Below are 21,470 nucleotides of genomic sequence, written 5' to 3' on the forward strand. Positions count from 1 at the left end.
TTAGGTTGCAGAACCTCTTCACTCATTAATACTGCCGTACATTCCCCTGTGTGGATTAACTTGAACCAACCAAACCCATATTGATAGACATTTGGATTGTTTTCAGAGTTTTGCTGTTACAAACAGTGCTGCCATGAATTACCTTTTATGTGCATCATTCTGCATGGACACAAGAATATTGGGAGGCTAAATTACCCAAAGTGGAATTGTTGGGTTAAAAAGTGCACGCATTTGTGATAGACATTGCCGAATAACCCTCTATAGGGGCTGTATTAATTTTAACTCCCGCAAAGAATGAGTGAGAGTGCCGGTTTGCCTACCTGCCAGAAGGTTAGCAGATTTTTAAGATTTTTGCCAATCTTGTCGGTGATGAATAGCATTCTTAATGTCATTTTAATATTTTTTTCTTACTGGGGGGCTGCACACTGTTTCATACATTTAGGGGCCATTTCTATTTCAGTTAAATATCTATTCCTAGCCTTTGACCATTCTTTATTGGGATGTGACAGTGGTGTGTTGAAGCTGGCTTGAACCAGTTCATCCGATTCCAGTTGTTAGATTTTCAGGAATTTTATAAGCTGGTTTACATTATATCAATGGCCTCAAAGAGGCCACGGTGGGAATATTTACACCGGGGAATTGCAAAGCACCACAAGTCAGCAGAACATTCCCCCAACCGCCCCACCCCCCACAGTTCCCCTCTAATTGCTAAACATTTACCAGCACACTTGCTGTTGAACTTATTATTGATACCTAGGAATCTTTTATGTCATAAGGAAATTAGCGCCTTATGACATGAGTTGCAAATAATTTTCCCCCATTTGTCATTTTCTTGAATTTGCTCATAGTTTTCTTCCTGCCATCCTGAGATTTAAAGAGGATTAAGAAATACAAAATGTGATTCGTTGAAAATACTAATAAAATAGGCAAACTTTTGGAAAGATCAGTTTGAGAATTGGCAGTGATAAAGCAGGTATAAGTGTGGATCAGTAGAGCTTTAAAGGGTAGTAGAAAACTATGACAATTTTATGTTAACAATTTTAAAGCAAATTGGACGAACTTCTAGGGAAAACCTGTTTCTTCAAGAAGAAGAAAAAACCCAAGTAGTTTTAAGACTACTCATTAAATAATTTGAATCAGTACCTAAAACTCCATCCCCCCACCAAAAGCTAATTACTTAATTAAAATAGAAAAGATGTCCAAAATCCCTACCATGCTCAGACGGCTATACATGCAAGTTGTGAAGCATGGGAAAGTTCCCGTCTTACATAAACTCAGAGACCAGGAAGAGAGAAAGCTTCCCTCCCTGGTTTCATGTAGCTGTTGTGACCTTGGTACCAGAATCAGATGAGGTACAATACAGACATTCTGTGTATGTGACTGCGTGAGTCATGACAGCGGAGGTTTGATACTTTCAAACCTTATAGATGCAGCTCAGTACGTTTAGGAGAATAATCCTCTTTATCTCAGAAGATGGAAGCAAAGCATTAACATTCCAGAAACATTTTTGATAAATTCTTAGCAATTAGGAATGAGTTTTCTTCACTTGTTGAAGTATAGTTTGTGAAATTCCAGAATTATTTTTTTACATGTGGCTCAAGATAGCAAAGCCTACCTCGTGCTTCCCTTGAGCATTGTGCTGTGTGTCCAAGACAGCAGATGAAGTGATCAAGGGTAGGGTTTGAAGGGAGAAAACTGAAGTCTTATTTGCAGGTGGTTTTCTGTCTAGAGAACACCACATAATCTACATGTAAATTGGTAGGATTAATAAAAGTTTAGCAAGGTCCCTAGAGTTAAGTCGGGGCTTCCCTGGTGGCGCAGTGGTTGAGAGTCTGCCTGCTGATGCAGGGGACACGGGTTCGTGCCCCGGTCCGGGGGGATCCCACGTGCCGCGGAGCGGCTGGGTCCGTGGGCCGTGGCCACTGAGCCTGCACGTCCGGAGCCTGTGCGGGAGAGGCCACAGCAGTGAGAGACGTGCGTACCACCAAAAAAAAAAAATATATATATATATATATATATATAAACAGTCATATTCTTATTTGTCAGCAAGTTAGACAATATAATTTAATCAACTGTATTGTGTATAATAAAAATAAGGCACCTTTGAATAAGTCTATAAAAATTGAATAAAACTTTTGGAAAAATTATAGTCTTTATTGAAAGACACTGAAGAAGGTGAAAAAGAGAAAATGCTAATGAATGGAAAGATCAATATCATAGGGCTGCCCCCCCCTCCGCCCCCAGCTTAACCCCAAATTCCACATTGCCAGTCAGAATTTCAACACGTCTTTTTATTACATCTTCACGTGCGCATATGCAAGAGAGCAGAGGGCTTTAGGGAAAAGTGGCTTGATTTGCCCTACCAATTAGGAAGGTAGTTTTGAAAAGCTACTCGCAACAGTGTATGTTGCACAGGATGGACACATGGACTAATGGGGCAGACACCACAGTGGAGAAAACGGACCCTTGCATGTATACAAGTACTTGTAAGTGACAAAGATGGCTTTGTAGGTTAGTTAAGAAAGGGGTTAAGTAAATTTGTTTGGACCTTCGTTAGTCACACAGAAGAAGTAAAACGGGTCTCTCCTTTACGTCCTACAAAAAATCACTTCCGTAACTGAGCTCACAGATAAAATGTTGAGCCAAACAGTAAGTTTTGGAAAAATATATACCCTATGATACGATTAAAAACATTAAAAAAATATAAAATAATGCCATCTGTTTCTTGGTTATGCAACTATGTGTATTAAAACCATAAAGAAATGCTAGGGAATGATGACCAGCGGGGGGTTGGGGGGAGGTGGAGGACACAGGGACATAGCAAAGAAGATTTTTTTATTTTCTTAGCTGAGAGGGTTTGGATGGTCACTTAAAAAATCCTAAGAAATTAGACTCAGTTGTTTCTTTCACGTTCAGTTTTCTTGGTGACTTCCTTAGCAGAGTAAAATGACCTAGCCAGGCACAGGCATCTGAACCTGCGGTGGGACCTTGGACAAATTAAGTAACCCCCTTGCTTCTCTGTTTCCTCATGTGTAAAGTGGGTACTTATATGTTGGTGTGAGGATTTTTGTTTTTTTTAATTTTATTTATTTATTTTATTTTTGGCTGCATTGGGTCTTTGTTGCTGCACGCGGGCTTTTTCTAGTTGTGGTGAGCGGGGGCTACTCTTCGTTGCAGTGCACAGGCTTCTCATTGCAGTGGCTGCTCTTGTTGCGGAGCACGGGCTCTAGGTGCACAGGCTTCGGTAGTTGTAGCACGCAGGCTCAGTAGTTGGGGCGCACGGGCTTAGTTGCTCCGCGGCATGTGGGATCTTCCCGGACCAGGGCTCGAACCCGTGTCCCCTGCATTGGCAGGCGGATTCTTAACCACTGTGCCATCAGGGAAGCCCGGTGTGAGGATTTTGAGTGCACACATATATAGCTCATAGTATCCTATATGATATAGCTCCTAATTTTAGTCTGGATTCTAGAACTTGTAGGTCTTTCATTCAACTGCTAATAAAAGTCATTGATTCTTTCTAGTTTTCTTTCTTCCTTTTTTTTATTTTTAGTTAAGTGCAGTGCTTTCTTTTATTGCTCTTTACCTTCCTTTCTTGAACCTTTTCAAGTCTTAGGATTTGTTTTTCCGTATTGCCTTTCTGCAAACTTTCTCAGTTGATGAGGTAGATGTGCTTTTGAACAGTGTAAGAAGCCGGTGGGAGTTCAAATTGCTTTGTGTTTTCCCTATCAGATTGCTCTTCCGATTGAATTATGGAAATGGGGGCATTTGTGCCCCTTTGAAAACAAAGAAGCCCTGTATTTTAAAAAGTTTAATTCCTTATCATTCTAGTCTTACCATCAGTGATTTTGTATTTATGAATCCATTTTTATTTTTATGGTTTCATGCTTTAATAATTGGAGTTAACACATTGCTTTACTTAATAATGGCAAATATTCTTCATAAATGCCTATGACATTTGCATTATTTTTAGGTCACTTCTCTAGGTATTCCTAATATTGATTCTTTCGATAAACTTCATCTTTTTGCAGCCTAGAAACTTGCTGGCATACATGCTTTAAAATAGAAGTTTAATGCTACACAGCAAGACACATTTATTCTCCAGGGTGATCTAGCTTTTGCTGATTGCTGAGTTAAGAAGGTTTCCTTGTTTTATTTTGCATTTACTCTTTTTTTTTTTTTTCCTGTAGTAGTTTTCTGAAGATGACAGCTAATATTCTTTCCTGCTTTTGGAAATTCGACAGACATGTCGGCAATGAACAGGAGAGAGAATTTAATCTGGAAAAAAAATTGTGGAAAAAAACCCTCAAGTGACTATCACCTCCCCATCTGAAAATAGAATATGCTAAAACAATTGAAAGCAAAGCACCTGATGGGTTCCTGAGTCCCTCTGAGGAGTTTCTGACGTGTCTGTAGAATTTGTGTGTGCACACAGGGACGCGTGTCAGGACCACACGTGGGAGACCAGCTCCCCCGGCGGTGGCTCAGCCCCGTGCCCCTTGCCCGAGGAGTGATCGCGCGTATTGGAAACATTACGGAAGCACTGTTTTTGCCGTGTCCTCCAGGTCGGATCCGCACGCGACGGCAGAGCTCTGGGAGCGCCACCAATGTCACCTCCACGCCTTCCGACAGTCGGGGCCGCAGCCGCGCCAAAGTGGTCTCACAGTCCCAGCGTAAGAAGTATATTTTATGCTCTCTCTCTCTTAGTTTTATCCAACAGCCATTCTGTAGCTGAAAATTTATAGTATTTTCATCGACTTAATGGAAAAACACATTTCTGTGGCTCTAAGACACTGTGAATAATCTTGATGTTTGTTGGATGCTTGCAAGACGGGGTATTCCAGTGTACCTGTGTCCCCTTTCCAGGTGATTTACACTTTGTGTCCCTAGGCAGGAAACATTGAAATGCAGTTTCCCTCCCCTCAAGCCTCCCAAGGTGAATCGTACTTGGGCTGGGACCCATTTTGCTGTTGATGAGGGATCCTGATGTCATTCAAGAGCAGCTCCGGGGGGAGATGACTTCATGCTGAGGTCTCTTCCCAGCGGCAATAAGTAAATCCATTCGAAGCTGCCCCCCCCCCCCATCACCCGCTGCGCTAACATGCCACTCTGCTCCTTTCCTCCTGCCAGTGTGGGCTCTCGCTTCGCTCGGCTGCCCTCGCTCGCTTCCATTGCTGCTTCTCTGTATGTGTTGAGTCACCTGATTTGTTAACATCAGCCATGAAAGCAGCCGTGGGCGGGATGAGTGTGTTCTGATCTCTCTTAGGATTCAGGCCTGGTGTCTCACTTCCCGGCTTCCCGGTCTGTGCACTAGGAGTGGGGCGGGGGGTCAGGGCCCTCCTGGGCAGGCGACCATGGTGGAGGTGCTTGTCAGCTGCCGGAGTCAGCCTCCTTCGTGGCCCCAGGAGCTGTCTGGCTTGTGTAGAGAGCGGCTAGTCTGAGGCCAAACCTTAGTTAGCTTCTCTCGTAGGTGTTTAGAATGCCTTCCTCAGCTCCTCCTGAGCTTAGATGCTTTCCCCATGTCCCTTTGATAACTAGAGTCCTCATGTTAAAAGAAGCTTATGTCCTTTCTGAAAAGAAAGTGCAAGGTCAGACATACCGCTGTGAGACGACAGCACCCAGGCTTGTTTGTCTGGCGCAGACGCCATGCTTCTAGTGTATACACCATACCACACAGCACAGGCTGTGCAGGTGCAGGCCAGAAGCTTCTGCCTGGGGAGTAGTGTCCAGGCCCTGGTTATTCTGGTGAACCCTGGTGATACCTGGAGTCACAGATAGATGTAATACTCTGGTCATGACCTCATAAATATGAGTCGGGTCTTATCGCAAAAAAAATTTTTCTTGGCCAAAAATGTTCGAGACTCAGAATATAAGTCAATACGTTGAAATTGAGTTGAATAAAAAAATTGTATAGGGTTGTATAGGCTGTATAGGGTTGTTTCCTTTCTTGGAGAGTGAGGGCTGAACAGTATTTTCCATTTCTTTATGTCTGCTGTTTATTGGCCTTGGCCTCTGCAAGGGTCCCTGCCCCTAGCTGGGTCCTCTGCTTAAGAGGTGGTGGAAATAAAGTTCTTCTGTAGCGGGGGATGATAGAGCTTTAATTTTTCAGTCATAAAAATACTGCACTTTGCCTTGGGGATCCACTTGAAAAGCTCATCAGTTTTATTTTACTCACCAAATTCCACTCAAGGGAAAGAGACAACACCAGCAAACGACCAAGCCTGGACCTTAAACTCATATATAAATCAAATATTCTTTTTTTTTTTTACATCTTTATTGGAATATAATTGCTTTACAATGGTGTGTTAGTTTCCGCTTTATAACAAGGTGAATCAGTTATACATATGTTCCCATATCTCTTCCCTCTTGCATCTCCCTCCCTCCCACCTTCCAAATATTCTTTTAAAAATTATTTTAATAGATAGACAGGAGCACATCTAGATATTTTACGAATGTAGCTATACTAGCATTCATAGTTCTGGTTTAAGAGTAAGTAGATTTCGTTAATATTAAATTTAGGACAGTTAACAGTTGGCATCTTTTGAATAGTTGAGGACTTAAATATGTGAGGATTAATGTTTAAATATTGGAGAATTTGGCATAAGACATTCAGATGAAACTACCTAGTAGTGGTTTCTTCCACTTGGTTGATGTCTCTGGAGCACCTCCTGTGTGGTGAGCACCGTGTGCAGGGGTAGAGATACACAGATGGTAAGATGCAGTCACTTCTGCCAGGCTGCTCAGAGCCAGAGGGCAGGTGCCCCCAAAGGGCCCGGCATCTTCTCTGCATCTCGTCCGCCTGGCACTGTGCCTGGCGCATGGTAGGTTCATAAGTGTTTCATGAGCAGATCTGAAATAAATGCTAATACAGTATGATGTGTATAAAGTAAAAATAAGTACGAAAATAGGCTAGGAGGAACAAGACCTAGAAAAACAGCCCTTTTGCTAATGTGTTTGTGAACAAAGACATTTGTGCTGTGTTGCATGCTGACCTTCTGTATTGTGTTATTGTCTTTTAATCCACTTTTTGCCTGTCCTTTGGTCTGCTCTCATAATCAAGGATCCAGATCTGCTAATCCTGCTGGTGGTAAGCCATTTCTCTTCTTGCTTTTTTTTTGTGTTTTGCATTCTCCCGCACCCCATATTCCTTGCACAATATTAATTTCTCTCTTTATTATGAGCTTAGTTAATCTTGCTGCATTTTTTCTGTATGTTCAAATTCTAGAGTTTGAAATGGATTTCTTTTCTCCTTTTATACAGCTTAATCGTTTATTTGTGTGCTCAGATTTTATGGGCAAAATTAATAGATCCTGAGACATGTTCTTCATGGGAACGTGTACTGATAATTTTATAATGAATTTGACTTAAACTGTAGTTAAATCATTATAAAGTATGAATTTTCGTAAGTAGTCACCTGAGTGATTTATTTGAATGATGGGGGGTGTGTGTGTGTGTGTGTGTGTGTGTGTGTGTGTGTGTGTGTTTAATTTCCAGGTAAGTGTTACTTTGAAGGTTTTTCCCTCTGGATCATTCTATTCTGCTACATGATAACGAATACTTGATATTTGCGAATTTTATTGCCTTCTCTGCTTAAGGAGATGATCTAAGTTAATGACTGCCATTTGAGTGTATTGGTACGATCCTTAAAATTTTGCTGCCTTCTTTAAGAAAGAATTTTGTTTTATAAGAAATGGTTATATAGGTATGTAGTCACTTAGCCATTTATAAAAATAACTAACCATATTATGATTTTAATTTCTAATTTTATTGCATTCACATCAGGGAATGTTTTCTATATAATTTCTACCTTTGTAAAAGGTTATTGAGATTTCCTTTGAGGCTTAGTACAGAGTCAGTGTTTGTACTATTCCTGTGTGGAAATGTGAAAGGAATGTGTATTCTGTTTGTTGGACTATGCACTGTGTGTATATGCGGGAAGTGTGTTTATACGTATCTGTATAGTTTTGACTGCATGCTCTGCCAGTTTCTGAGTAGTGTATTAATCTTTCATTAGTATTAGTCTTTCTGAGAGATATATTAATAATTACGGCCTTTTCAATCTCTCTCTGTATTTTTATCGTTTTTGTGTTTTCTATCTCAAAGCTATGTTACGTGGAGCATAAAGTTTCATGATTATTATATCTTTAAGGATAATTATTCTTTAATCAATATGAAACATCCTTTTTTCTCTTTTAATGCTGTTTTTTATTCTGTTTTGTTGTTTTGTTATATGTATGTTGTTTGTCTCTTATAAACAACATACGGTTGAGTTTCATTTCAGTTTTTTAAAACCAATCCAGGAATCTGTCTTTTAATAGTTGAATTTAATCCAGCCACACTTATTATGATTACCGATATGTTTGAGCTTATTCTTATCATTTTATCTTGTGATTTCTGTTTACCATATTTCTGCCTTCTTTTCCATTTGTTAGATTAATGGAGTCTTCCTTTAGCGTTTAAGAAATTTCTGTTATATTTCTACTCTTTCAGCCATTTTTTAACATACCAACTCCTACAGAAACCAAACCAGTTAATAAATAAAACGCCTTTGTGATTATTCGTAGAAATTTGCTGTGCATCTGAGAGGCTTTTTGTACTCAACCTGAGCCTGCTCTTTTGAATCAGAAATTTTGCAGTCATTTCTGTAGAACTCCATCTCTAATTCTCCTGGGTATAAATACTCTTTTATGAAAATTTGATGTTCCTTTATGCTCCTTAGTTTTTGAAAAATTAGTGATGTTACCAGCTAGAAAGCTATTTTTATATAAAATTCTCTTGATATTTGATCCAAACTCATGTGTAAACTGACTTCTGAAATTACTGTAATTTATTTCTTGATTTACATCCATTATTCAATTTTGTTTCGCTTCATTTTCAGCTGGCAGCCGATCAAGTTCCCCAGGGAAATTGTTGGGAAGTGGTTATAGTGGCCTTGCTGGGGGTTCCTCGAGAGGCCCACCTGCGACACCCTCTTCAGAAAAACGAAGCAAGATTCCCAGGAGTCAGGGATGTAGCCGAGAAACAAGTCCAAACCGCATAGGATTAGGTGAGAATTCTCAAAGATCTTGAAACACCATTCCCAACCTGGTCATAATTTTGATTATAATCTAATGACTTTGTCTCCTGTGGGAAATAGCTGTTTTTGAACCGAGGATGTCACTTTGCCTGTGTTAAAAAGACATTTCAGTTTGTGCTTTTTACAGATGATAGCAGGTTCAGTTTTCAGTTAGGACTAACAAATATGTGGGGTTTACCTTCACACTGATGGGAAAGAACTACACCATTGTGGGCTTCTGTGGGTTAGAGTCATTTTGCAAAACATTAACCTGGGGGAATGGGCAGGCTTCTTTCCTGCACAATTTCCTGCACAGGAGCACTGTTGCTTTTTCCATTTGTCTTTCACTGATTAGCAATAAATAGCCATTAACCTATATAAATATTCAGAAGCAATTTGTAGCGTCCACATTTATTTTGATTTTGCTCTTCTCTAACCCAATTGGTGAAAATTATCATCACAGAATATGTGTAGCTGTTACTTTTGACATAATGTTGTTCAAACATAAAAACCAAGAAGAGGAAAACTAGGTATATATAGTGTTTATTTTTGTGTTGTAGTGTTTAGTTTCTTTGTAGTAGGATTTTATATGAATGACTCTCAGCAGCTTAACAGTCTTTCACTCTATTAAAATCTAATTTGTATGCTCCCTTTTTAGTAAAACGGTTAGAAGTCTTGTGATCTACTGTGAAAAATCTGTGTTCATACTCTTATAGTCTCACCTGCTTTCTAAGGGTAAAAACCTACTAATGTGAAATCAGAATACTGTATTCTTTTGTCCTGTTGGCTTACCTTTGTCATTTATTCATTTATCTCCTCAATAACTTTTATTGAATACTGGAACGTTTACTGTGATGTGCTAGGCACATGTTGTTAGATCTTATGATTAGAAGATAAATGCAGTAGATTTAGCTTCTGACTTCAAAGAGCTTGTGGTCTTAGAGGTGAAAATGTAAGACAGTATGACAGATACCCTGGCAGCTGCTCTGGGACCGTAGAACAGGAATGTCTGCCCCAGTCCTCCTAGGTTTCCTGCCAGGGGAGCCTTCCCAGAATCGGCCCTGTTTCGATGAGGTGTATAAGGTGGCACCAGGCGGGGTGGGGAGATGAGGCAGAGAGGAACCTGTGCAGAAGCGGTCAGACGAGAGGGAGCGTTGTGCGCCCTGGGACCACTAGTGGTTTATCTGACGATAGCGGAGGATGTTTGTCAGAGTGGTTGGGAGATGGGGGCAGAGGGACTGGTAGGGTCCAGCTCACGAATGTCCTTGAAGACTCCCTGAACTTCGAGAAGGCGGTGGGGAGCAGATATTTAAGAAGTAGAATCGAAAGGATTTGGTTTGACCAACATTTCCGAAGCAAGTGAGAAATGTAATCAAGCCGTGGTTTTGTTAAAATGCTGCGTGATGCTGACCTTCTGTGGGCTTTATGGAACATGGTCCCTGAGCTGACCAGTTATTTGCATCCAGTAATAGCAAGTAATGTGGATACAACCAGAGAAAATATCATGACTGCAATATCTACTGATAAATTTCAGATTTGTTGTTGTCACATACGTGTATTTGGATCTGGTTTTGTTTGGAAAATACATTTGATTTCAAACATAGGCTTGAGGTTTCAACTGTCCTTTTCCCACAATTAGTTAAGTTTATAGGATTTTCTTGGTGATCCTGACTTGTTTCATACTGCTAAAAATTCTTTTCTTTTGTTTTTGTTTCTGTTTTTGTTTTGCGGTACGCGGGCCTCTCACCGCTGTGGCCTCTCCCGCTGTGGAGCACAGGCTCCAGACGCGCAGCCTCAGCGGCCATGGCTCGCGGGCCCCAGCCGCTCCGTGGCATGTGGGATCCTCCCGGACCGGGGCACGAACCCGCGTCCCCTGCATCGGCAGGTGGACTCTCAACCACTGTGCCACCAGGGAAGCCCCAAAAATTCTTTCCTTTTTTGGGATTTTACTTTTTAAATTTATTAAAGATGCCATTTTTACCTTCTTGAAATTGGGAAATAATCCAACCTCGATTATCTAATATGACTCTAGGACCTGGCAGTCTATGCTCTTAAGCATGAAGTTTGCACTGTGGGTAGCTGGAAAGACAGCGTTTAATAAGCCTTTGAAAGAAGTCCTATGGAACATCATCCATCAGTAAGAACTAAATAGGAGCCTGTCAACCTTCCCAAGCGTTCTTATTTGAAACATCATTTTGAAGAAAGTTGTTTCCTTGATGCTCGTTAAGGGGATTAGTTGTGGATGGAGCTTTGAGGTCACACATACAATTCTGATTAAAGAAGATACTTTATAGACATTTTTGCACATTGTGAGAATATACATACACAGTTATAAAATATGTATGAGTAAAATACATCTTTCCACTTTTTTCCTCTAGTACTGCTTAGAGATTCCATTTTATGGGGTGTCAGATATGTTAGCATTTTTCTGTAATAGAGTGTATATTTCTTTGATCATTTAGTATATACTGGGTATATGTCTATGTGTCTAAACATTTGGTTCATTGTATAGCAACTTTAAATATAAATATTCAAAAAAAAGTAGGAGTATCTTTTAAGAATATTTTCTATAATCCCCGAACCGGTTAATAGTTTTCCTCATAGCTTGGAATTTGCCCTGAGAAATAATTCTAGTTATCTGCAAATTGTATTTGGTTCAACTATGCCTTTTTTTGTTTGAAATAATATTTCTTAACTAAATTTTCCGGTTTCACCTGTGATAAAGATGATGTCAGAGCTCTTTTTCTTTAGCATTTAAGGTTTCTTAAGCAAAACGGGAAGTAATTCCTGTTGGATAACTAAGAAACAAAACCCTCCCACGCCCTTCTTTCTGAAATGTATTCCTTCATAAACTGAGCAAATGGAGGAGTGTGTGTGTAAATTGTTTCCTTCTACGTGTGACTTAGGGTGAAGTCACACGAATTGCTGACCTCTACAGCAGTCACGTTTTGGAAGTTGGCCTTTGGTTCTCCCAACTGTTCTCCCAACTGTCTACTGAAAAGGCTAGGAACACATTGGACTTTCTGCCCCTAACAGTCTGTGGATATGCATTTAAAGTGTTCTCAGATGCTTTTCTGGTTAAATGTGTTTTGAAAAAAATTGAAATTAATAATTCCTTTTAGCTCTTTGTTAGATTAGACTACTGTGTGCAAGACCAAGACATGAGAATGTCTAGGCTAGAGAGACGTTTCATGTCTTTAACTTCCGGGAGTTTTCATTGTTCTTCTTGTACTTCTGCTTTTGATAGGAATTCTGGTAGGATCCTTCCTTGAAAGACAAAAGTCAGGAGTTCCCTTAAAACGCTATAAAGGTAGAGTGTCACTCAAGGAATGAAAACCAGTCAGAGGGTTTTCCAGGCTTCCCAGCGTTCCGTGCAGGACTCCAGAACTCCCTGAGAAGCCTGCCTGCTTTTAGGAAGCTCACGCAGCAGATGTGTTTTATCATCTCTCCCTCCTCTGCCACCCCTCCTCCAAAACCTGTTCCCACACAGAACGCTCACTCTCGGTGCTCAGTACACAGGGTGATTCGGTATGTTGTGGTGTAGCTTTGACGCCTAATCAGTTAGTCTTTGTAAAAATCGTTTATGTGTATACTTACTTTAAATCCTCCCTGTAGGTTAGTCTTTGGAAATGGTGTTGCAAGTAAGGGGGAACTTCTTCCTCTTGTGTTTTAAATTATCCAACATTTGAACTGTTGATTTCACCGCTAAGTGTACTTGAATGAAGTTTGGGGCCAAACCATGCACAGAATTGTAAACAGAATTCTTTTTCTCCATGTTCTTACCGGCCATATGGTAAAGAAGGCGGTCAGGACAGATGGGTGAATGGACGTTCTCTGGGCCAAATACGAGGACGGTGACCTCGTTAAGAATTATGATCGTCGTTATTTCACATGGCATCTACCTATTTCTTCTCACGTTCTTCATTGCCCTCAGAAAGCAAGCTCAGCCTGGGGAGAGGGCAGAGCTTCCCCATTGTTGTAACATATCTGCTCACTTAAAGCAGGGAGTGAGAACTATGTGAAAATTCAGACGTAATCGGGCAAGAGCTATAAGAAAATGGTCAGCTAAGCATGCCCACGTGTGAAGACCTATCAGGACTGGCCTTACTGCTTTTTGATGATTGTTTTGGAGTGGCCAGTGGAATAAGACAAGGTTTTCACGTCTGCCTTTCAGCAGGGACCGCAGACATACCTACGTACGTACATTATCTCACAGTACCCTTTTCATTTAAATAGTGGGGACTCTCTCTCTCTCTCTCACCTTCCCAACTGGAGGCTGAGATCTAGAGCGGCTGAGTGGCTGGACCAGTGAGCTAGCATGGAGCTGGAGAGGGCATTTCTACGTTAGATGTGGTAGTGGCCCCCCTAAGGACTCTTTTGTAGGTTTTATGCAACTTTTCCTTTACTGACGGGATCAGTAGATACTCCCTAGTTTTTTAAGTTTAATTTAGCACCTGTTGCTTTGACCTTCATGGTAGGAGCAGGAGGTGTTTAGAATGTTATCAAGAATTGCTGATTAAATTGTCACTACTACTCTGAGTGAAAACTCAGTGCTTCCACGTCACTATAGCAAAATGAAGGAGAGTTTAGGAATTCCTAGAGAATTCCAGATGAAGCCCCATTTTGACTGACGGCTGAGATTGCGTTCCTGGGCTTGACCTTGCCTTGCTCGCCAGCACAGACCTGATAAACCTTTGCACAGCACTTAGGTACCTTTAGGGTCTCATTCACCTCTGGCACTGAGCAGAGACCACAATAGGAAGTTGGTTTGGTTTTTCACTTCCATGTTCTTCTAACTCAGGGAGTTTTATGATTCTGGTTTGTAAGACATTCTTGTTACGGTTTGGCCATATAATAAATCTACCTTTGCTCTGAAATTATAGGCTTTGCTCATTGCAATGTAGTAAGCATGGAGGTTTTTACATCAGTGAATCAAGTTTATATTTTCCAAACCTTCTGAGAAAGGCATTTCTGTCTAATCCAGAATTAGTAGATCCTCTCAAGATGGAAATATTTGTTGTTCCCATCAGCTGTCATGTAGGTGGCTACGTGCTTTCAGTTTGCAAAGTTGTTTTTGAGTATTTTGCCAGTACTGCATTTCTGTTTTCTCAAAGCAAGCTGAAAAATAAGAAAATCATGGTCTTTCATGAGGTTTATGGCCAAGTTATATTGGCCGTTAGGCTGCTCGTGGGGTTCTGTCGTCTCAGTCTCCTGTGATGTGAGAAAGTAATTGGCTGTTCTCAGGCCAGTGCATGATCTTTAACCATGACTGTTGGGACTATCAGGCCACCTGGGATGGACTCAGGTGTGAGGCTGGGTGAGTGGAGGTGCTTGGGTAGGGGTGACAGACGGATCTTTTTGGATTCCATAGAAAACACCGGAATGAATGTCGAGACCAGTGAATGAGGGGTTAGCAGTCCCGATTCTTTATATCCCCACACTGATTTGCAGCACGCAGGCTCTCTAGCAGGGTCAGTCCTCATGACTTCTCTTTGTAAAGGCCAGGCTGGGGGAAGTGAACAGTCTTCCTTTTAATTAGGTAAGTTCATGGAGTTCAGTGACCAGAGCCTTTATTCTGTTTTTAATCCAAATTAAAGTATCTTTCTAAGGACCCAGTGCATATGAAAATGACTATGGCCTTTTCTTATCCTCTCGGGGAGGAGTGTGCTGAAGCCACAGCAACTGATCATTTCCAGAAGACTTTGGATCTTGTATATTCTGATCCAGTTTGCTCTTTGGAGAGCTTTCTTTTCCATTTCTTACCTTTAGGTGTTATTTCACCTTCCTACTGAAATGCCCAGCTTTGCGAGGCCGTGGGCAAGTCCAGCTTTGCCCACCCCCTCCTGTTGTTGGCCCGTCAGTCAGTGAGGCCCGAGCAGGGGCAGGCGCGGGCCGTGTCGCGATTACGTGAACGGAATGTGACTGACCATGTGTGAGTTTCTCTGTCTTCATTAAACTTGTTCCCCTTCTCTGAAACCCCTCATGCTGCACGCTAGCACGGAGCAGCCGTATCCCTCGACCCAGCATGAGTCAGGGGTGCAGCCGCGATGCCAGCCGTGAGAGCAGCCGCGATACGAGCCCCGCTCGGGGCTTCCCTCCGCTCGGTGAGTACCCGCCGGCCTGGCTCCTGGGGCTCCTCCCGCCCCGCCGGGCCCAGCCACCTGCCTCTGTCCCCCGCCGCTGTCCCGTGCGCCTCTCCGCTCCCGTCCTCCTCCCGAGCCTCCCTTCCTGTCCCCTCTGCATGCTCGGATTCTGGCAGTTCCCAGTTTTCACATATCAGGGGAAGAAAGCACCCATGCGCCCTGTACTGTTGTCGTTTAGGACCACTTGCTCCGGGCAAGCCCGTCTGCGAGGTCGTTGCCAGCGTGTGGCGCAGCTCAGCCAGAGACCGTTGCTGCTTAAAAGCTGAGCGCGTCCAAAGTGTCTCCGTACTCGCTGAATCTCTGCAACCTGTTTTGAATTTTACCAGGGATCAGCCCATGCGTGATTCACTTCAGAGAAGGAAAAAAAAAAAAGTATCATCATGATAACATTTAGGAAACTAAGCATGTGCTCGGTTTGGGGGTGAGCACATTAATCGAAAAAGCAGCATGAATATTAGCTCTCCTTCTGTGAAACGAGTCACTTCAAAGCTTTCTTTAAAGCAGTCTGCAAATTGCTTTCGGATAAACGGCCTCCGTGTACAGCACAATGCAAAACCTTTATGTTCACTGTTAATTATTAAGATACTTTTCATTCTTCCTGGGCTCAACAGGCTGTTTAATGTTTGTGATCCGGTGCCACCCCAGGACAAAAAATTTACAACATTTGGTGGCCATGGTACATGGTAATATTGTACCTCTGATCACCAGTTCGGTGTCCGTTGGGGCTGCTTGTCTGACAGACGCCCCCCGTTAAAGTTTTCCTTACAGCTAGAATTTGTACTTTAACAATTTCTAGTATTCAAGAAAAACAAGACCAAAAGAGAAACATTTATGCTTTATAGAATATTGAATTTACATTTTCTATTTCGTTTTAATAGTCTTGCCTTTCTCTAAAATGGACATATACCTTTTTACCTAGTGCAAATTATTAATCCTGTAAGACGTCTATCAACACATACTTTCACACACACACAAAAAAAAGAAAAGAAAAATGTTTTGTATTCTTCAGTAATTGTGTTTCAGTTCTTGGGCGTATTAAGTGCTGTACAGCTGTGTATTTTTTCCTCATGATAAGCATGACAGGTAGAAATCACTTTATACCGGTAGGGCCTAGGCCTGAAGTTATTCTCTGGAACTGTGGACTGTAGCAGTCTGTTACTTTGACTCTAATTATGAAACGGGTCTTTCAAATATAAAAATGTCACTTTGGAAGATGGACGTTACAGCAAAAGCATAAGGTTTTAATATTTGCCACTATCTCCTTCTAAGTCATACACTCCTTCCCAGTATCTTTTTCCCCCAATTAGTATCAGTACTCAGAATCTAGACCTATTTCTTCATGACCACTGTCCCTCGTGGAGTTCTCAGAAAGAGCAGATGGACGGATGCAGGGCCCTCTAGACGATCACCTGACTTCGTGAGGAGATACCTGTGTGAGGTGTCCTACCTGATGGGCATGAGGGCCTGAGTGGGGCAGCTCACCTGGTCGCTGCCAGCTCTTCCACAGCAGTCCACAGCATTAGATCAGAATCCTCAAAAATCCAGGGCAGAAGGATGATTTTTTTTCTGAGTGAACTGGTGGTTTTTTCTTTTAAGTTAAGGCTGTGTATCTATGCATCCTTGTTCACGATTTGACCTTCGAAATAACCTGTTCTATAAGTGAACAGTTCAGTCTGGTTCTTGATTATTTTGTCTCTTAAGAGTTCAGTGTTTTTATTTCACGTGTACACTGCTGTTTTTGTTCCTGTCCATGGAAGCAGCCTTTGTGACCCAGCATGTGGTCTGTGGACCAGGCAAGGTGTGCCGGATTCTTGAGGTCCTGCTTGGACCCTGAGGAGCTGAGGGATCCAGTCTGATTTCCACTGAAGTGTTTTGGTGACAGCCCGGGTTGTGGACGTGTGTCATTGCTGCTACCACAGCTGGAGCTGTGGCTGCAGACATCTCCCCTTCTCACAAGCTCTGGCACCAGCGTGGTCTTCTGTGTGGTCAGGGCAGGAGTTCACATCATTTCAGCTCAGTTTTTAGACCATGACTTTTTTTCTTTCTTGTTGGGTTAAATCTGTTCATAAAACTCCTGTCCAGCAGGAACAGCACCAGTGCCCACATGTCCCTGGCACCGTGCTGAGTGATCAGTGGGCATATAACCCTTGTGGGTCCTGTTCAGCCTCTGGGACTGGTATCGTCGTCCCTCTTGTCTGGATGACAAAACCAAGACCTGGGGAGTGGAGGCCACTTCCCCAAGGTCACACGGGTCTGACTTCAAAGCGTGGCTGTTCCCCTGCCTCACCTGAGGTGTCTTTCATTGGTTCCTCCGAAATGTACTAACTGCTTTCTGAGGCCTCTCCAGGCTCAGGTACAGAGAAAGTGCTTGGCCACGTTTCTGAGTCGGGATTTCCAGGTGTGGCAATGGCACCTGGGAATTCATGGATAAGTCCCAAAGGTTGCTGTGCCCCCTGGGGAGCCTCCTACCTCCTTCGGAGAGTGTGATGTTTCCTTCTTATTCTCATTCACTTTAATGTTCATTTCCTACCCCCTTTATAAGTCAGTGAGATTTTGTATTAGTGCCCCTTTGAATCAACTTATGTAGCCAACCTTCACTTTTTAAAAGAAGAGGACAGAAGTAATTGTTTCAGTGACTACATATTGGGTTTGAGCTTGCATTTTTCTTAAAAAGTTATTTTGGACCATTTTAATGGTATGAATACATAGTGACAGTGACAGCTTTTAGGTGAGATTAAGGCTCTAGGACTCTGCTGTCAATGAGGCTTTGATGTAAGCGGGTCCACCTTGGATTCCATTGTGGGACATTCACTTGAGAACGTGACAGAGAACTTGTTACGTGACAGATTTGCTGTAGAATATTCTGTTGAAACAGAACCAAAGGACGACTTTATAAGGAACCTTCAGATCAGGTGTTGCTTAAACCTGGTTTTCAGTTTAAACTGTCAGGATACAATACCATTGTGCTTGTACAAGAAATGAATAGTTTGCTTCAGTCTTACAAAATGTTTTGCCAGTTTCCTTATTTAGGGAAAGTGATTGTTTTGTAATACCGTTTTAGAGCTTGCCGACTTATTTTTGTGTACCTCGAGGAATTAGGGATTTTGTCTTTCTTTTGCATGCTGGTAAAAATTTGTCCTTACCGCCCAGGTAACCTTTGCTGTTCAGTACCCCTTATCCCGCAGATACGCACATTTCACAAGGTGACACGAGCTTAAGTAAATAAAATTGTGTTGAAGAGTTTGGGCTTTTGCCATTTCATGACTAAGCCTGTAAACGTGGGAGGATTCTGGACTCTGGCACTGCTTAGTGTCACTCTGTGAAACCTATGAACTCTCTGTGCTACAGTCACCGTGTTCTTTCCAAGTAATGATAGAAGCGTGTTTTTCTTTTTTCTTTTTTTGAGGTAAAGAAAAAGCCACATATTATGTGACACTCGGGTCAATACATTCAGGTTTGGACCCAAGCCTGTATTTCATAATTGTTTCTAAAAGTTATTCTCTCCACACGAGGACGGAGTTTAGTGTATGTTTTCTCAGACTGATGAATTGATGCGATATAATATTATGAGTACTCGCTAGCAAAATAACATTTATTAACCAGCACTGCTGCTGTTAACCACCACGGTTTATTCTGTGCCTGGTAGCGTTTCAAGTGTTTGATGTATAGTCTCTCCTAATTCTCTTAACTCCCAAGAGGAGGGTACCCTTGTTGGCCCCATTTCACAGATGAGGAACTGAGACACAGAGAGGTTTAGTACTTTGCCCAGGGCCCACACAGCTAGTTGTGATCTGACCAGGACTTGCCCCCCGTATGTCACGGAGCTGGTGCTCATAACCAGAGGCCTGCAAATGCCTCTCCAAGGAAGGCTGTTAAACTTATTACAGCCAACTTTCCAACAGTTAAAACAGTGAGTTCATTAATCATTGGGATATTTTGCAGCAGAACAGCACACATGTTGACTAGGGAAAATGGAATACAGTTGTTGAGCCCCTTTCTTTTTTTAAAATTGATTTATATTTTACCTGTGAAGCATGAAGTCTTTTATTTCTTTTTGATTGAAGTATAGTTGATGTACAACATTGTGTTAATTTCTGCTGTACAGCAAAGTGATTCAGTTATACATACGAACGTTCTTTTTCATGTTCTTTTCCATGGTGGTTTGTCACAGTATATTGAATGGAGTTCCCTGTGCTCCACAGTGGGACCTTGTTGTGTATCCATCCTGTATATGAAAGCCCCCTTTTTGTGACTTCATTCTGTGTCTGTTGAGAGAACGTTGTGTGAACTTCTTCGCTTCTGTTTCTGGTGCATGGTCGCGTGTGCATCGCATCCTGACGGGAGGCGTGACCCATCCTGCTGCTCCGCCCCCTCGGCGCGCCCCTGGCGTCCTTCCCGTGCCCAGTCTGTGGTGGCGACGGTGGCTCCCGGGGGCAGCGTGCACCCGGGGGGCAGCGTGCACCCGGGGGGCAGCGTGCACCCGGGGGCAGCGTGCACCCGGGGGCAGCGTGCACCCGGGGGCGGGGGCCGCTGGGTGCACAGGCAGCCCTCCTCCTGCGCCAGCGCCCCGCATGCAGCCCGGGGGTTGGCCCTCGCTGTCCATTCGTACCCAACATCATCTCTTTCCGTGAGGAAACACGGCCGCGTTGGGAGCAGCCCCGCGTTCCCTCCGGTCTGTGGCCGTTGCTGTCTCAGGTTCTCGTGTGTTAACCCTGTGGGTGTTGCCGTTCCTTTTACCTGCAGCCTCTCGACGTCATTCCAGGTCCACTAGTGCTCTTGCCACGGCTGACTCTGTTGGGCAGTCAGGTGAACACGCGCTCATGCATGCCATGCCTGTCCACGCTCATTGTCACACGCTCATTGTCACATCTGGTTCCCATCAGTGTCCGCTAGCATTTGGCATGTATGCACCTCATATTTTCTTTCCCCCCACGATGTGCTTCTATTTTTTTTTTAAGTTGTTGAATGTTTATGGTCCTGTTAATAGGCCGTAGATGCTTTGTAGCCAGTTTGACGACATCATTTTTCCAGTGTTCGTATTTATGTTAAAACAAAACAAAACAAAAGGATAGGGAAGCACTTCTGCCCTCCTCTCACTCCCTCCCCCAGGAAAACAGCAGCCCCAGATAGGTGTCCTGAAGGGTCCCTCGGAGGAAGTGGGGTATGGACCTCATCCAGCAGAGGCTTTCGTCTCTCAGTCTTAACTCCCAATAAAGTGTCTGTTAATGCTAGTTACTACCATCCGGTTCTAATTACTTGGAGGTACTATTTAGTGACCAGATGTCCCAGATTATAGCAAACCTCATTTCATATGTATTGAAGGAAATGGATTGTCCTAAAGCATTTATGGAAAAACAAATCACGATTAGGATAATCAAGTCAGGCCAAAGGTAGCCTTTGCAGCCTGCAGAGCCGAAACACTCCTTCCCAGCCTCATTGTAACAGTACCCCAGATGCCCTGGTTAGCCTCTGGGGCAGAAAGTGAGCATACAATAATGCATCAATTTGCCGGATTTAACTGGCATCATTTTGATACGCTAATAATCCCTAATGACTGTAGTTTTATCAACTGAGTACAAGGCATAATCTGTTAAATCAAACTGTTGATGGTGACAACTGTGACCAATTTACTGAGTTAGTGTCTCTGTTTTTCCTCTAAATGAAGCCACCTATGCATTTTATTATGTATTCTCTGATTAGGATATTCCCCTGAAGATTATGGGCCAGACTGAGGGCACGGTCGTATATATCCATCTCGTGGAAACTGGACAGTACCAGAGAGAACGTAGAGCAGATTTTGGTCTGGCGAAAACCAAAGGCTTATAAATTTTCTTAGGTCCAGACAAACATTTCCCCTTAAGATTTGAAATTCAGTTATCTACGATGTATATCAAATGATCTGCAGTCACTGTGTATGGCAAAGCTGTATGCATCTGGGAAGCACAGAATAATTGCTTTGTTCTTACAGTTTTAATTTTGTGTCTGAAAAATCAGTATTATCCCTGGAGCAAGAATTGCTGGCATGAGACCTACTTTTTTTTTTTTTTTTTAAAGATTCTGTTTTATTTACGTTTATGCTGGGTAATTTTTAAATGGCTTATAACTGAATTACTTTCATTCTGTTACTCATAAATCCCTTACTATCTACCCTTTTTTAATGGAAAAAAAAGAGACTTGAACAAAGATCATTTATAAAACTATGTGCATAATAAATCTCAAATTTATAATGTTATTTCAGGTGATGATTTATATTCTAGAGAGAGAGAGAATTGTTT

At 42.4% G+C, this 21,470-nt stretch overlaps 1 protein-coding gene across 12 annotated transcripts in view; it reads left to right on the plus strand.

Moving 5' to 3' along the window:
* Positions 1 to 21,470, plus strand: part of CLASP1 (cytoplasmic linker associated protein 1) — a 267,526-nt gene that overhangs the window by 174,258 nt on the left and 71,798 nt on the right. For 11 of the 12 annotated variants that reach the window (XM_079924259.1, XM_079924263.1, XM_079924261.1 and 8 more), the window contains 2 exons: positions 4,563 to 4,670; positions 8,876 to 9,043. In XM_079924259.1, coding sequence (XP_079780385.1) covers positions 4,563 to 4,670; positions 8,876 to 9,043 — 276 coding nt within the window. Of the gene's footprint in view, positions 1 to 4,562; positions 4,671 to 8,875; positions 9,044 to 15,048; positions 15,157 to 19,938; positions 20,002 to 21,470 lie in introns of all 12 variants that reach the window. The other variant, XM_079924258.1, reaches the window with a different exon arrangement.

This window comes from Stenella coeruleoalba, assembly GCF_951394435.1.
Source record: "Stenella coeruleoalba genome assembly, chromosome: 6".
Taxonomy (NCBI): domain Eukaryota; kingdom Metazoa; phylum Chordata; class Mammalia; order Artiodactyla; family Delphinidae; genus Stenella; species Stenella coeruleoalba.